Source organism: Momordica charantia, assembly GCF_013281855.1.
Source record: "Momordica charantia cultivar OHB3-1 chromosome 8 unlocalized genomic scaffold, Mcharantia_2.0 BLBB01000008.1, whole genome shotgun sequence".
In the NCBI taxonomy this organism is placed as follows: Eukaryota; Viridiplantae; Streptophyta; class Magnoliopsida; order Cucurbitales; family Cucurbitaceae; genus Momordica; species Momordica charantia.
This window is the reverse complement of record NW_028275166.1, coordinates 14,828,866-14,845,235: the sequence shown is the minus strand read 5'-3', so window position 1 is coordinate 14,845,235 and position 16,370 is coordinate 14,828,866. Positions and strand designations below refer to the sequence as shown.

The 16,370-nt window shown below is 38.9% G+C and overlaps 1 protein-coding gene across 1 annotated transcript; it reads left to right on the top strand.

Annotated features, from left to right (window-relative positions):
* The first annotated feature begins 13,785 nt into the window (after positions 1-13,785).
* LOC148209597 (uncharacterized) lies at positions 13,786-14,289 on the top strand. The gene has a single exon (XM_088126922.1). It carries the CDS (start codon positions 13,786-13,788, stop codon positions 14,287-14,289), a length of 504 nt encoding a protein of 167 aa, XP_087983048.1.
* The last annotated feature ends 2,081 nt before the right edge of the window (positions 14,290-16,370 follow it).

Below are 16,370 nucleotides of genomic sequence, written 5' to 3'. Positions count from 1 at the left end.
ATAAGACAATAATATTCTACTCCTTGTCGGAATTAGTAGTAGTGTTGAAAATCTTTTTCCTCGTAGGATACGGGTCATCTGTTTTGGCTCCATTATCCCAACAATCTTTATATAGAAACCCTCTTTTTATATTATACATTTTAATATTGATTTAATAAATTAAATTTGTACGAGTTTCATCCTCCACACCACATGTTCTACTCAAAGAAAAAATAAATAATTTTTATTTGATGAATAAAAACCAAACAACTTTTGAAATAAGTTCCCAAATAACTTTATTTTTCCATAGGTTTCTTTTTTAAATAGCACTATTTCTTAAAAATAAAATATTGACTTTCTAGTTTGGAGGCTATTTTATTTATTTATTTTTTTGAAATACATTCTATTGGATATAGTTGGGGAACACGTTTAAATTGATTCATACGTTCCTTAAATTTGGTTTCTGTTAAACGAAACCAACTACTCAAATTTATTAATTATGTTTTTCTTTCGCCTGGGACAAAATTATACATACATATCAACTTTAATTTCATTTTAATCAACAGTAGTTATTAGGGTCAAGGATCCCACATTGAAAAAATAAAGAATCTAACAAGGGTTTATAATATAAGTGGGTTACTCCTCCCATTGTCAATTGATTTTGAGTTGGAACCCCATGAATATTAATAGTTATTAGATTTTTACGGTTGATGTAGACTCTCGACAAGGTTATGGGTTGACTTTTGATCCAAAGTAGATGTCCGTTAGCCAAGGCGATAACCTGCAAACAGAACTTTACTTTGTCCGAGACGGTGTAAACCCGAGTTTAATCAACTTTCATAGAAATTGTGTGCCTTTGTGTGGAATGAACACCTCTTTTATAGGAGAGCTTTTGGAAGTGTTATCCTGCCACTATGGCGCTCTATACTTGGTGTGAAGTAGATTTTCATTGATGACATCCGTGTTTTTAGGTTGGCGCATAGCTTAAATTTCACGGGTCAATTAAGGGTGCCTCTGGCTAGTTCGTCTCGTCCTAGCCTTCTCATGTTTTGCCCTACAAGCGTGTTCCTAGACAAGAGGGCCACATGACAGCTTTAATTCAACGAATAACTTTGGCTCCACTTCCAAGCTCGGTGTTTCCCCTAGGGGGCCGGCTCATAAGTCCTTAGGAGATTGGGTATTCCACCGCTTTAAATGTAAATGGAAGAAAGGATTGTGGCATATCGACATAGGAGCGAGCTTTTGACACGTTTGCCACACTTTGCACGTTGAGAGGTGCATGGATGTCATTTCGTCAGACTAGAGTAGGATCAAGACTCGTCCTTTGGTATCCTAAGATCTTCATTGTTCAAAAACTTCGCAATCCAAAATGGGGGATGACCTCCAACCTGTATTTATGTGGTGGTGGGGGGGGGGGGATATTGTCCGCTTACGCTTTCTGGGAGTTCACTCTCCGAGCATTTATTCTGCCATTGTAGAGTCGAGCCTTCTTTTTTGGTAACGCTTGTCCTCTCACCTCCTTTTTAGTCATGCCTATAGTTATGTTAGCAGTGGTGTGGGTGCCTCCACCTCATGTCTAATCAGGGTGGAGCATGTGCCATCTGTTTTAGTCAATAATGGCTTAGCTTCCTTCGTCGAAAGTACAACGTCCCGTACTACATATTGATGTGGCTACCAGAACAGGACGAGATGATTGACTCATGACAACCTGATTTCCCTCGTGTAACAGTATTGGTATTAACATTGACTTCCGCAACAATTGTATTTCGCCAACTCACAATTTAGTATTGTGAGTTTGAGAGGGGATGATAGATTATATTATTAGATAATGTTGTTTCAATTGTTATTAGATCATGTTATTTGAATTAGAATATAGTTTAGATTATGTTATTTGAATTCGATTTTCTATTTGAATTATTATTTAGGATTATATTAGTATAAATATGTTATTAGGTTTGTATCCAAAATTGACCAATTCAATTCCATAAATCTTATTTGATATCTTATCTATGTTCTCTCCTTCCCCAAAATTAACATGTTGTTGAACAACGGTAGCTGAAAATTTTTATTCAAATAGGCCAAAAGATAGGGCTAAATATATGTCATTGGATCTAGGTCAATCTAATAAAGGGGAAAATTAGTATGAAAAATATGGTGAAAATTAATGATAGAAATTATTAAAATAAATAAAAAATTTTGATTGGAAAAATGAAGAATTAATGATTGGATAAACTTTTAAAGGCCAACGTCACTTAAAACATGTGTCGCCAGGTCATCCAATATGACAGTTAGTTAATTTATCACGCGACAAACATATCAGCAGTGTGCCACATGTCATCCTTGGAATGACTATTCAGTCCACATCGTTGATGAAGTCATCTGCATGTAACGTAGAATTTTTCCTTACAATAATCTCGTGTTACCATAATTATCTCGTTTGATGCCTAATTTGAGCAATTCAAAATATATTGGAATCGCCTTTCTAAGCTCTATGGTATGGATATTTTCAAATACTAAACCTATCAGTAAATAAAATTTGTTATTATCAAAACATATGGTATGGTTAAAGTTGTTATTGGAGGTAAAATAAAGTATTGACACGTGGACACTCTTGTTAAATTCAGGATCACCAGAAAGAGAAAACTAAGCTAACTATACCCACCGACCAACTACCAAGCTGACCGGAGGAATCCAACCTCAGGTCACCGACCTAGGGGCCCAACAACCGTAATCGCCTGTCAGAACGGCTCCAATGGCTTTGTCCTCCTGCATGCATGTAAAAAGGACACTCTACTCCATATTCGAGGTACGCTACTCTACTCCGAGAACAATCTGACACTGCTGGTGCTCACTCTAACTTAGGCACTGGAGTGTTTGTTGCTTGTGCAGGTCCCACTATCTTGAAGGTCGCACCTCGACAGCTCGTCCCGATTAGCACGTGACTAAACCTATGGTGCTTGATAGAATATTGCATCAACATTCGGCGCCGTCTGTGGGGACCGACGTAAAGAAAACATTTTGTTCTCTACAATGGCTAACGGTTCCCAAATTACAAGCAATCATGAAAATGGGATCCAGACATGCGAAACAACAATAGACCTGAAAATGAGGTTAATCGACCTTCAAGGCCGAAGAAGCCTACAACCCGATCTAGTGCTCGAAAGACTGTCTGTGCTGGTGAAGGTGCCATCATTCGAGCTACAATCACAAATTGTAGTGACGCAAGCCCAAATGAACGCTATGGTACAAGCGTTGCTGAATGCAGGAGTCCGGCTTTCCTACCTGCCAGGCCCGAGATACCATGTGATCCCAAGAAGGGGAAGCAAAAGGTGGATGAGAACCCTAAGAAGCGACCAGTTGAATAGCAACCGGTGTAGAAGCTAATCCTAGATGGTAACAACCAACCTTGGCTTGACCAGGATCACCAACATGAACTCTCCCCCCAACCTTAAAAAGTAGAAGATGAGCAGAACCGATATCGAGTTCTGAGGCGATTGGAGCTCAACAAAGATCATCTTGAGGAATGTGTAGGCAACGTGAGTTTACAGATGCAGTTTGACTTGCTTAAGCGCGACCTGATCAGTGAATTGAAAGGTGATATGAAGAAAGCGGGCATGTCAGCTTCAGATGACAACATGCCTGAAGAACCACCATTTATCTAATCCATCCTCGATACACCAATCCCCCTGAGGAGTCGTTTGCATACCTTTGACAAATATGACGACACAACCGATCGGTCGATCATGCTGAGACCTACGAGTCCATCATGGACTTTCAGGCACATTCCGACGCGATGAAGTGCAGGGCCTTCTCAATCACCTTGCAAGGACTAACAAAGAAATGGTTCCGCCTGCTCGACCTTACTCTATCTCGACCTGGAAACAATTGAGAAAGACTTTTGTAGCCTAATTCGCAGCTTACAAACGACGCCAAATCATTTAAACACCTACCTCTTTTCCATTTGTCATAACCCAAAGGAGCCGATCAGGGACTATATCAAATGGTTCCTAGATGAGTAGATCAATATGGAGAATTACACTGATCTACTAGCTCACTCCACCTTTTATAACAGGGTGACCACGAAAAGCTAAGCTAGTCACTTGTGAAGAAACCAGAGTCTACTTTAAAAGGTTATCTTGACCGAGCAACAAAATTTATCAAAGCCGAGGACATCATGCAATCCAAAGACAATAAGTACTACAAACGCAGCTTTGTACCAAAGTCCAAGGAGAAGGACAAAGAGAAGTAAGACATTGGATAAAACTCCTTATACTGACCTGAATATAATAGGCGAAATGACTAAAGATCTGACAAGCCACAGAAGTTCAATTCGTTTACCCAACTGAACGTCCCAATCTCCAAAATCTTGACAAACAACCAGGATGCTAAGTTTGATATGCTGATAGATCCAAGATGTTGGGTGTGTTGTCCTAAACTCGTAGTTTGTATTATATAAAAACAAATGTATATTCAATAAAGTTTTATTCAATAAATTTGTTATTAAAACATAGCATTGCATTGTTCAAATCCAATAAACTAAACATCCAAGGTTATTTTGATGTAATCGGGACAATATATATACTGGGTATATATTTGATATACGGGATATATATTTGATATACCCCTGATATATGAATGGATAATATCCCGTGAATAACCTAAAGGGTCTATAGTATATGGATAAGGCTGGGTACCTTATCTTGGCAACACTATGGATACGACCCACTCTATAAACATTACAGACGACTCGATCTAGGTCGTTCGTGTGGAGACTTGCGATTGGGGGTATCCTGTACAATGAGTTTGTATAAGACTGTACCGCAAAATAGGCAATCTTTAGATGTAACGCCATTAACTAATAGATTGCTATTTCTTAGGATGACCAGGCAACTCATTCTCAATCTTGAGTGAGTTATGGACTCCTGCCCGTAAGAGCTCGTCCTTTGATCTGTATGGGTGAGAGTGGCCCAAGTCGCCAACTCAACATTCCTACCATTTTGGGGACGAGACCGAGTGGGGAGTTGGGAACATAACTTCACAAGATGGAATTCACTCCTCCCCGACTTTAGGGGAGTAGATGAGTGTTCCCTTAAATGCTGACTCCGGGACTTGAACAAGGGGCCCCACCCTCTCATTGGCTGAGAGGGACTTCCGGTTATTGGTTGGACCATAACCGGGTTGTTCATTGGAGGAGCAGTGGTGTTTAAGGAGTAAGATGTAACTCAGGGGTAAAATGGTAATTTGACCAACCTTGAGTTATGAGCACTCGTGAAGGATTGACTCGTCATTAATGGTCGTATATCCATGGACACGAAAACGTTCTGCAGTGAGAAGAGTGCAACTGCGGGTCTTTAGTGGAATGACCCGTAGTTAATGAATCTTGATTAACTCGGTCAATGAGTTTGACCCATTAATCTCACATCGTTGGAGCTTCTGATCTGTAGGTCCATTAGGTCCCCTTGCTAGCTCATAACGGGTAAAACGAGAATCAATTTTTCGGAAGAATTTGAGTTGTTCAAATTTCTTAACGGATTATATGTATATTGATACATTATAATATATAGTTAATAATAAATTAAAACTATATATTAATATGAATAAGATTCATATTAAAACTATAGGTTAAAAATAATGTGCATAAGATGTACATTAGAACTATAGGTTAGATGAGAGAAATGCTATAGAATATGATTCTATTCATGTGATAAATAATTAAGGGTTAATTATTTATTTGATATATATATATATATATATTAATTACTAATTGGATTAATAATTAACTAATATTTATTAATTAATATGATTAATTAATTATTTATATATATATTAATTATTATATATATATTATTATATATATATTAATTATTATATATTTTATATATATATATATATATATATATTAATATATATATTAATATTATTATTAGTATTATTATTAATATTAACTCCCCAGCAAAATTGCAGGGGAGTGAGAGGTTTTGTGACGTGGGGAGTTACCGCACGTAATCCCTCTTCTTATTCTTCAACTGTGTTGGAGAAGAGATGAGGGGGTTACTGAACAGAACCAAGAAGAAACCCATCAATTCTCTCTCAAGAGCTCTCTCAACCTCTCCCTCTCATTCCAAAGAACTGCTCCCACAAGCACAGTCTCGTACCCAGAGGATAGCGAGGAAGATCCGGTGGTGGTGTTCAAAGGGAACTCAGTGAAGAAACGTTCTTCAAAGGTTTGGTTTTTCCCCTGTATTTTCCTTCTTTCAATTTCGGTTTTGTATCCCGAAGCAGACTGCGCAGGCAACGCCATGGCACTACGGGGACAGCACACAGCGCCACAGCGCTGCATTGTAGCGTCGCGGCGCTGTGCAGCGCCATGGCACCATGCCAGGGCGCCGCGGCGCTGTCCCGGGTGTCTTTCGACGCGGTTTCGAGACTCTGGTTCGCGGTTCAAGGGCGGATGCAGTCGGTTTTCTTATTTTGTATTATTTCGTTTTCTTAGGGTGCTGAAAACCATTCCAACTTTGCTATTTAATTATTTTATGCATTATGAATGTATATTTTAATTAAAATCATATAGCATATTGTATGTCATATAGTTTTAAAATCCCACCATAGGTTACATGCATAATATGTATGTTTTATATATAGTATGTATGTATGGTCATGCATCATATAGTTATAAATGTTATAATGTATGTATGCATGTTTTATTTTCGTAATTAATATAAGTGTTGTATTAATTAGATGAAAATAAAGTTGCATTGAGCATGACATTATTTTGGATAATATAATTGTTATATTAATGTATGCTTTCAATGCATGTTTATAGTTTTAATTTCTTAAATTTTATAAGAGTTATAAAATGTGTTAGATAGAAATATCTATAATAAAGAGTTGCATGCAAACATAAGGTCTAAGTTAATTAATTTTAAAGGGGTTTAAAATTAATTAGACCGTAGGTTATATCTTCTAATGTGATTAAGGGGTAGTCTTTTATTTTGTTTTAACTAGGTTTAAAATGAAATAATAAAAGACTAAATATAAAATGTTGTCTATAAGGGAACCCTGTGTAAGGAAGATTCTGTCTAGGTTGAGGTATTTAAGCTGACCGTAAGGGAACACCTCTACCTGGGAATCGACCTGGGGGTTGAATTAGTCAATATTTTATATACAAGCAATAATGTCGTTGGTTTATTAAAGTGTTTAACGAACTAAAACATTATTGTACAACTTCCGATATAATAGTTATATTGGGCCGACTAAAAATTCACTTAGTTAATTTCACTTAGCCGGGATTTATCTAAGTAATATACCCTAGTCTTAGAATACTACGTGGGAGCAAAAGAGAATATGTAATATACAACGTATATATTTGATATACAAAGTATATATAACATATTTTACTCTCTCTCTCACGTTCTCTTTTAAATTCATGCTGTGAGTTCCATGCTCGGCCTCGTGTCGCCCTGGGCGCGGCCTCCCTACGGAAGGTGTTTTCATGGTTCAATATCGAGGTGAATGAAGATAGTGTTCATAGTAAGTGGGAGAAGGACGTGTGACAACACATCCTGCGGTCTCCGCCATTGGTTTGCACCGTGGGGTTTCATACATGACCTGCGTGTCGTCCTGGAGCGACCATCCCTACGGAGGATTCATTGTATGGAAATCAAAACCAAGGCAAACTCCAGAAATGGATAAGAGCCTCTTAGGTTTTGCTCCAATATTTTCTTTCCCTACGACGGGATTATTGGGGTGGACCTCTGAGGTCCGAAAATGTTGGGTCACACTTACGAGGAGTTGTTAAGTTAGTTAGCAATTTCCTGACCAAATAAACGATGACTAAAATTTATAGGAATAAGAGTTATTCTGGTATAAAATTTAGTTGAGAATGTCTCAATTCAGTGAAGGAGTACCTGTCCGCCCTACGGTGGCTGTTGCTTTAAATCACTGAAGCGTCGTTGCAAAACAATTTTGTTAGGGTGCTTAATTACTTTCGCTAAAATTTTGACTGGGTTTAAAAGGCTAATGCATGAAACTAATATAGATTTTTATTTTTACTTTCAGCATGTCTACTTCTATTATTGCACTCTTAACCGCGCAAAGACTTAATGGCGAAAATTACAAACAATGGAAGTCAAACCTAAACACTATTCTCGTGATAGATGATCTTAGGTTCGTCTTGCAAGAGGATTGTCCTCAAGCTCCTGCGCTTAACGCCACTGTGGCGGTGCGCAACGTCTATGACAGGTGGATCAAGGCCAATGACAAGGCCAAAGTCTACATCTTGGCGAGCATATCTGATGTGCTTGCTAAGAAGCACGAGGACACGGTCACTACTAAGGAGATCATGGATTCGCTGCAGAGCATGTTTGGACAACCGTCCTCACAGGCTCGACATGAAGCCCTTAAGTTCGTTTACAACTCCCGCATGAAGGAGGACTCCTCAGTGCGAGAACACGTTCTCAACCTGATGGTCCACTTCAACGTGGCTGAGTCGAACGGGACCGTCATAGACGAGCAGAGTCAGGTCAGCTTCATTCTGGAATCTCTTCCCAAGAGTTTCCTGCCATTCCGCAGCAATGCGGTTAAAAAATAAGCTGGAGTACACTCTTACCACGCTCCTAAACGAGCTGCAGACCTACCAGTCTCTTATGAAATGTAAAGGGACAAGAAGGGGAGGCAAAAGAGGTTCAACAGAGGATGGTCCTCTAGAACAAGGTCTGCGCCTTCTTCTTCTGGAAGTAAGACTTTTAAGAAGAAGAAGGCTACTGGAAAACAAATTGTATGTGCTAAGACCAACCATAACTAAAGCAGTTTTAAATACCGAGTTGTTTAAAAATGCTAGAACTCAAAATAAAAGGCAAAAAGTTTTTCAAAAGGAAGATACCTATCTTTGGCACTTAAGATTAGGTCACATTAATCTCAATAGGATTGGGAGGTTGGTTAAGAATGACATTCTAAGTGAGTTAGAAGACGATTCTTTACCACCATGTGAGTCTTGTCTTAAAGGCAAGATGATTAAAAGACCTTTTACTGGAAAAGGTTATAAAGCCAAAGAGCCCTTAGAACTTATACATTCAGACCTTTGTGGTCCGATGAATGTTAGAGCTCGAGGAGGGTATGAATACTTCATCTCTTTTATCGATGATTATTCAAGGTATGGTTATTTATACCTAATGCAACATAAGTCTAAAGCCCTTGAAAAGTTCAAGGAATACAAGACTGAAGTTGAAAATCAATTAGGTAAAACCATTAAAACACTTCGATCAGATCGGGGTGGAGAGTATATGGACTCGAGATTCCAGGACTATATGATAGAACATGGAATCACATCCCAACTCTCAGCCCTTGGTACACCTCAACAAAACGGTGTATCAGAAAGGAGAAACAGAACCCTGTTGGAAATGGTTCGATCAATGATGAGCTATGCTCAGTTGCCTAACTCGTTTTGGGGTTATGCAGTGGAGACTGCAGTTTATATTTTGAATGTGATTCCATCAAAAAGTGTTTCTGAATCACCTTTTGAGCTATGGAAGGGTCGTAAACCTAGTTTACGTCACTTTCGCATTTGGGGATGCCCGGCACACGTGCTCATGACTAACCCTAAGAAACTGTAACCTCCTTCAAAAGTATGCCTATTCGTAGGTCACCCTAAAGAGACGAGAGGTGGTCTCTTCTTCGATCATAAAGAAAACATAGTGTTTGTATCGACAAATGCTACTTTCTTAGAAAAAGGTCATGTTCGAGATCATAAACCACGGAGTAAGGTAGTAATTAACGAGATTTCCGAAGAGGCTACAAACACGTCAACAAGAGTTGTTGATCAAACTGGCACTACAACAAGAGTTGTTGATGAAGCCAGCACATCGTGTCAGTCACGTCCACCTCAAGTGTTGAGGGTGCCTCGACGTAGTGGGAAGATTGTGTCACAACCTGACTGCTACGTAGGTCTAACTGAAACTCAAGTCGTCATACCTGATGACGGCGTCGAGGATCCATTGTCCTATAAGAAGGCAAAGGAAGATACTGACAATGACAAATGGGTCAAAGCAATGGACCTGGAAATGGAGTCGATGTACTTCAATTTCGTTTGGGAACTTATAGATCAACCTGACGGGGTAAAATCCATAGGGTGCAAATGGATCTACAAGCGAAAAGGAGACGCCGAAGGAAAGGTAGAGACCTATAAGGCGAGACTTGTGGCAAAAGGCTACACACAAAGGGAAGGAGTGGACTATGAAGAAACCTTCTCCCCTAGCTATGCTTAAGTCTATTAGAATACTTTTGTCCATTGCCACATATTATGACTATGAGATATGGCAAATGTACGTCAAGACTGCTTTTCTGAATGACAATCTTGAAGAAAGTATTTATATGTCTCAACCCGAAGGGTTCATAGAACAAGGTCAAGAGCAAAAGGTTTGCAAGCTTAAACGGTCCATATATGGACTAAAACAAGCATCTCGATCTTGGAACATAAGGTTTGATACTGCGATCAAATCTTATGGTTTTGACCAAAACGTTGATGAGCCTTGTGTATACAAGAAGATCGTCAACAACACCGTAGCCTTCTTAGTGTTGTATGTGGATGATATTCTACTCATTGGGAATGATGTAGGATACCTTACTGACATAAAGAAGTGGCTAGCGACTGAGTTCCAAATGAAGGATTTTGGAGAAGCTCAGTATGTTCTTGGCATCCAAATTCTAAGGGATCGAAGAACAGAACGTTAGCCCTGTCTCAAGCAACTTATATCGACAAGATGCTTGCTCGATATTCGATGCAGAATTCGAAGAAAGGTTTATTACCCTTCAGGCATGGAATTCATCTGTCTAAGGAACAGTGTCCTAAGACACCTCAAGAAGTTGAGGATATGAGACGTATACCCTATGCTTCAGCAGTGGGCCGCCTGATGTATGCTATGCTGTGCACTAGGCCTGACATTTGTTATGCAGTAGGGATAGTCAGTAGGTACCAATCCAACCCAAGATATGATAAATGGACTGCTGTTAAAGGAATCCTCAAATATCTAAGGAGAACGAGGGATTACAAGCTCGTGTATGGCGCTAAGGATTTGATCCTTATAGGATACACTGACTCTGACTTCCAAACAGACAAGGATTCAAGGAAATCCACGTCGAGGTCAGTATTCACTCTTAACGGAGGAGCGGTAGTTTGGCGAAGCATCAAACAAGGATGTATCGCAGACTCCATCATGGAGGCTGAATCTGTTGCAGCTTGTGAAGTAGCAAAAGAGGCGGTTTGGCTTAGAAAGTTCTTGACAGATTTGGTAGCCGTTCCAAACATGAACTTGCCCATCACACTTTATTGTGATAACAGTGGTGCTGTGGTAAATTCTAAAGAACCTCGAAACCATAAGAGAGGCAAACATATCGAAAGGAAGTACCACCTTATACGGGAGATAGTGCAGCGAGGAGATGTGATTGTCACAAAGATCGCTACAGAGCACAATATTGCTGATCTTTCTACGAAGGCACTCACGGCTAAAGTGTTTGAGGTCCATCTAGAAAGTCTAGGTTTACGAGCATTGTACAGTTAGTCTAGGGCAAGTGGGAGAAACGTAATGGGTATAGTGTATGCCCTAGTTTATTGTATTTTCCCTTTGCTTTATGATAATGTACACCCCACTCGAGTTTAGTTCAAGCGGGAGTTTGTTGGGTGTGTTTCCCTAAACTCGTAGTTTGTATTATGTAAAAACAAATGTATATTCAATAAAGTTTTATTCAATAAATTTGTTGTTGAAACATAGCATTGCATTGTCCAATCCAATAAACTAAACATCCAAGTTTATTTTGATGTAATCGGGACAGTATATATACTGGGTATATATTTTATATACCCCTGATATATGAATGTATAATATCCCGTGAATAACCTAAAGGGTCTATAGTATATGGATAAGGTTGGGTACCTTATCCTGGAAACACTATGGATACAGCCCACTCTGTAAAGGTTACAGACGACTCGATCCAGGTCGTTCGTGTGGAGACTTGCGAGTGGGGGTATCCTATACAATGAGTCTGTATAAGACCGGACCGCGAAATAGGCAATCTTTATACGTAACACCGTTAACTAATAGATTGCTATTTCTTAGGATGACCAGGCAACTCATTCTCAATCCTGAGTGAGTTATGGACTCCTGCCCGTGAGGGCTCGTCCTTTGATCTGTATGGGTGACAGTGGCCCGAGTCGCCGACTCAACATTCCTACCATTTTGGGGACGAGATCGAGTGGGGAGCTGAGATCATAACTTCACAAGATGGAATTCACTCCTCCCCGACTTTAGGGGAGTAGATGAGTGTTCCCTTAAATGCTGACTCCGGGACTTGAACAAGGGGCCCCACCCTCTCATTGGCCGAGAGGGACTTCCGGTTATTGGTTGGACCATAACCGGGTTGTTCATTAGAGGAGCAGTGGTGTTTAAGGAGTAAGATGTAACTCAGGGGTAAAACGGTAATTTGACCCAACTTGAGTTACGAGCACTCGTGAAGGATTGACTCGTCATTAATGGTCGTATATCCGTGCACACGAAAACGTTCTGCAGTGAGAAGAGTGCAACTGCGGGTCTTTAGTGGAATGATCTGTAGTTAACGAATCTTGATTAACTCGGTCAATGAGTTTGACCGATTAATCTCGAATCGTTGGAACTTCTGATCTGTAGGTCCATTAGGTCGCCTTGCTAGCTCATAACGGGTAAAACGTGAATCAAATTTTTGGAAGAATTTGAATTGTTCAAATTTTTTAACGGATTATATGTATATTGATACATTATAATATATAGTTAATAATAAATTAAAACTATATATTATGAGAGAAATTATTTGAATGAGATGCAAATAAAATTATTCATATTAAAACTATAGGTTAAAAATAATGTGCATAAGATGTACATTAGAACTATAGGTTATACGAGAGAAATGCTATAGAATATGATTCTATTCATGTGATAAATAATTAAGGGTTAATTATTTATTTGATATATATATATATATATATATATTAATTATTAATTGGATTAATAATTAACTAATATTTATTAATTAATATGATTAATTAATTTTTTATATATATATTAATTATTATATATTTTTTATTTATTAATTATTATATATATATATATTAATATTAATATTAATATTATTATTATTATTAATATTAACTCCCCTGCAATTTTGCAGGGGAGTGGGAGGTTTTGTGACGTGGGGAGTTACCTCATGTCATCCCTCTTCTTCTTCTTCATGTGTGTTGGAGAAGAGATGAGGGGGTTATAGAACAGAACGAAGAAGAAACCCATCAATTCTCTCTCAATAGCTCTCTCAACCTCTCCCTCTCATTCCAAAGAACTGCTCCTACAAGCACGGTCTCGTACCCAGAGAATAGCGAGCAAGATCCGGTGGTGGTGTTCGAAGGGAACTCACTGAAGAAACGTTTTTCAAAGATTTGGTTTTTCCCCTGTATTTTCCTTCTTTCAATTTCGATTTTGTATCCCGAAAATCAGCAACGAAGATCCGCTTCCGCTCCGGAATTCACATCCCTTCACAAGGTTGGTGCAACAAGATCCCAATCAACGAGACAAGTCGAAATTCTACTGTTTCCACCGAGATCATGGCCACTATACCTCCGACTATTATGACTTGAAGCACTGGATTGAAGGCCTAATTCGACATGGCTACTTCAAGAAGTACGTGGGCAAGAAAGACCACGTGATGATAACTTGAAACCAGCGAGCAGTAAAAAGGAAGAGAAAAGGGAGAGATCAAGAGCACCCAAGGTGCGATGACCGACCTCCTATGATCAACAATATTCTCAGAGTGCAAAGATGTAGCCAATTAGGCCACAAACGCAAAGAGTTGGCTCAAAAAGCCAAACATGAGGTCTGCGTCCAAGTAATGCGAAAACCTTGTCCAATAACTTTCTCGGACGCCGACCTACAAGGTATCCACTTGCCTCACAATGATGCATTAGTCATTGCTCCTCGGATCGACCACGTCACAGTTCGACGAGTCTTGGTGGATGGTGGCGCCACCGCCAACATTCTATCCCTATCAATCTATATGACCCTTATGTGGGTAAGAGCTCAATTGGGGAAGAGTCCAACTCCATTGGTTGGATTCTCAGGAGAAAGTGTCATTCTAGAAGCGTGTATCGAGCTCCCGATTACCCTTGGCGAAGGTGAAACTCGAGTAACCCAGGTGGTCGAATTCGTGGTCATTGATGGAAGATTAGCCTACAACGCCATCTTTGGCCAACCTGTTCTTCATGCCCTGCAGGCCATTGATAACTCGATAAAATAGAGTGTTTTGTGGTCTAATTTGGGTAATTTTGGTGTGTAACCGTAAGGGTCATTGGTTAATAAATAGGAAACGAGAGCAATTGAGTGAAGAAATCATGTAAGCTTTATAGAATCCTCAGTGTCCTTAAGATGATCAAATATTTTGAATTGTTTTTGTAGATTTGAGGATGCCAAAGTTGGGTGTTGGGAAGGCTGCTATAGAAATGCTTGGGCCTGGGAGAAGTCTCCATGCTGGAGCTTACTTGATGCTCTCGCATCGATGACTGTGCAGTAACTTCTCTATTCTGAATCTTTATCCGCGTCCATATAGCTTCCATGTGTTGCCCTAAATATCAGGATCTGATATAAAAGGAAATTTAAGCCCAGCCGTAAGAGGGATGAAAAAGAAGGAATCAATCTTGGAGAAAGAAACATACATAACATTCTCACCCATTTCGAGTAAGAAGCTAACGAAGGAGGAACTAACCCTTTCATCATCACTAAATTGAGGGGTCGTCACTGTTAGGATTGACTTTTTACTGCAGAAACATGTGTCGGTTGGCCTGTTTGACCACGTTTTTTACCCCTTTCCCATAATTATTTGCCAAAAAGGACCACATATTCTTAAAGTAGAACATGCATAGAACATTTCTGCATAAAAGTCAAACTATGGTACTTTAGGAAAAATATGAAAAAAATGCGGTCAAAGTTTGAAGAAAATAATAGTTTTCTATTTTTGCAGAATTGCGCCTGACGCATTTTTGGAGAGCAATTTAAAACGCACGTTTTGAGAAATGAAGGGCAAGGAGGACACTTCCCACATGTTCAATAACTCAAAACCATGAGTCCAAGTCCAGGAGGGTTTGTTAGGTGAATCTCATCCCATTTCCACCTAAAATGGTAGGGAGTTCAACGAACCCAAGGTGCTATATAAGGATGCAATCCCTCCACTTTCAAATCATCCCTTCCAAGCTCATTTTTAGCTTCATTGACATTCTCTCTTCGTTGTAAAACTCATTCTTAGTCTTAGATTCAAGTTTTAGTTATTAATTCCTTGTATTTTTCTACTTTATTGCTTTAAATTCAAGTTCTATCATTTGTTCTTCATTTATTCTGTTATTTTTAAGTTCTTTAGCGAATTTACACTCCCCTCACGCTCGAAAGAGAAGAGGGTCAAGCTAGAACTCATTTTACGACCGTTTATTCGTTTTAATTCAATGAAAAGTATTTCCTTTATGTTTTCGTGCATTTTATTTCCTTTAAAAATGTTCTAAATTAGTTACCAACCTCTTTGTGGAATACCTTAATCAAAATGATTTGATTTTCAACATGCTCGGGATTTGCCCAGAATTGTGCCTGACACTTTTTTGGGTTGGTTTCTAAAAACTTCTCCTTACATCTTTTTTCCATTTGGCCAGTGGGAACTTGATTTATATACTAAAGCCCAACCTTGAGAAGGGTGAGTTAGGTAAAATATTAGGAAAACAATATGAGATGTGACTTAGACATAAGCTCATAAAATATGGTCCTAAACATAGGTCATCTGACCCATAATATATGTGAGTTGATAATTATTCTCTAGGATTATAATCACACATAGACATATGATTGTAGGTTACCCTAGCCTCTGCAGCAACCAAAAACGTTAGTGAAAGAGTAGAACTCAGTTTCCCAAGAAATTCTAGGATTGTGCCTGGTGCATTTTCCCAACAAAGTATGTTTTCCATGTTTTGCATCAAAACTAAGGTAGGAAACAAGGAGGTTGAGTTTTAGTACATTGCTTGATTGTTAAAACCCCAAACAACAATATTTCATCACATTTTCTTCCTAAATCACAATTGCATATTTGAATCATTTCAAGACTTTACTTGATTTTGAAAAGCAACAAGTCCCTGAGGATTCGACCATGGATTACTTTCGAGTATTACTTGTGACCGTGTGCGCTTGCACGAGTCTCTAATATTTTTAAAGGTAGAGAAAGTCCCAACAGTCACCACTACTGTAGCTTTTCTACCTAATGGGTCATCTCTCTCTTACCCAGTGTTTTATTTTCTTTTATCATGAACTAAACCCCACCTTTAGGAGAGAATCGCTTGTTGTACC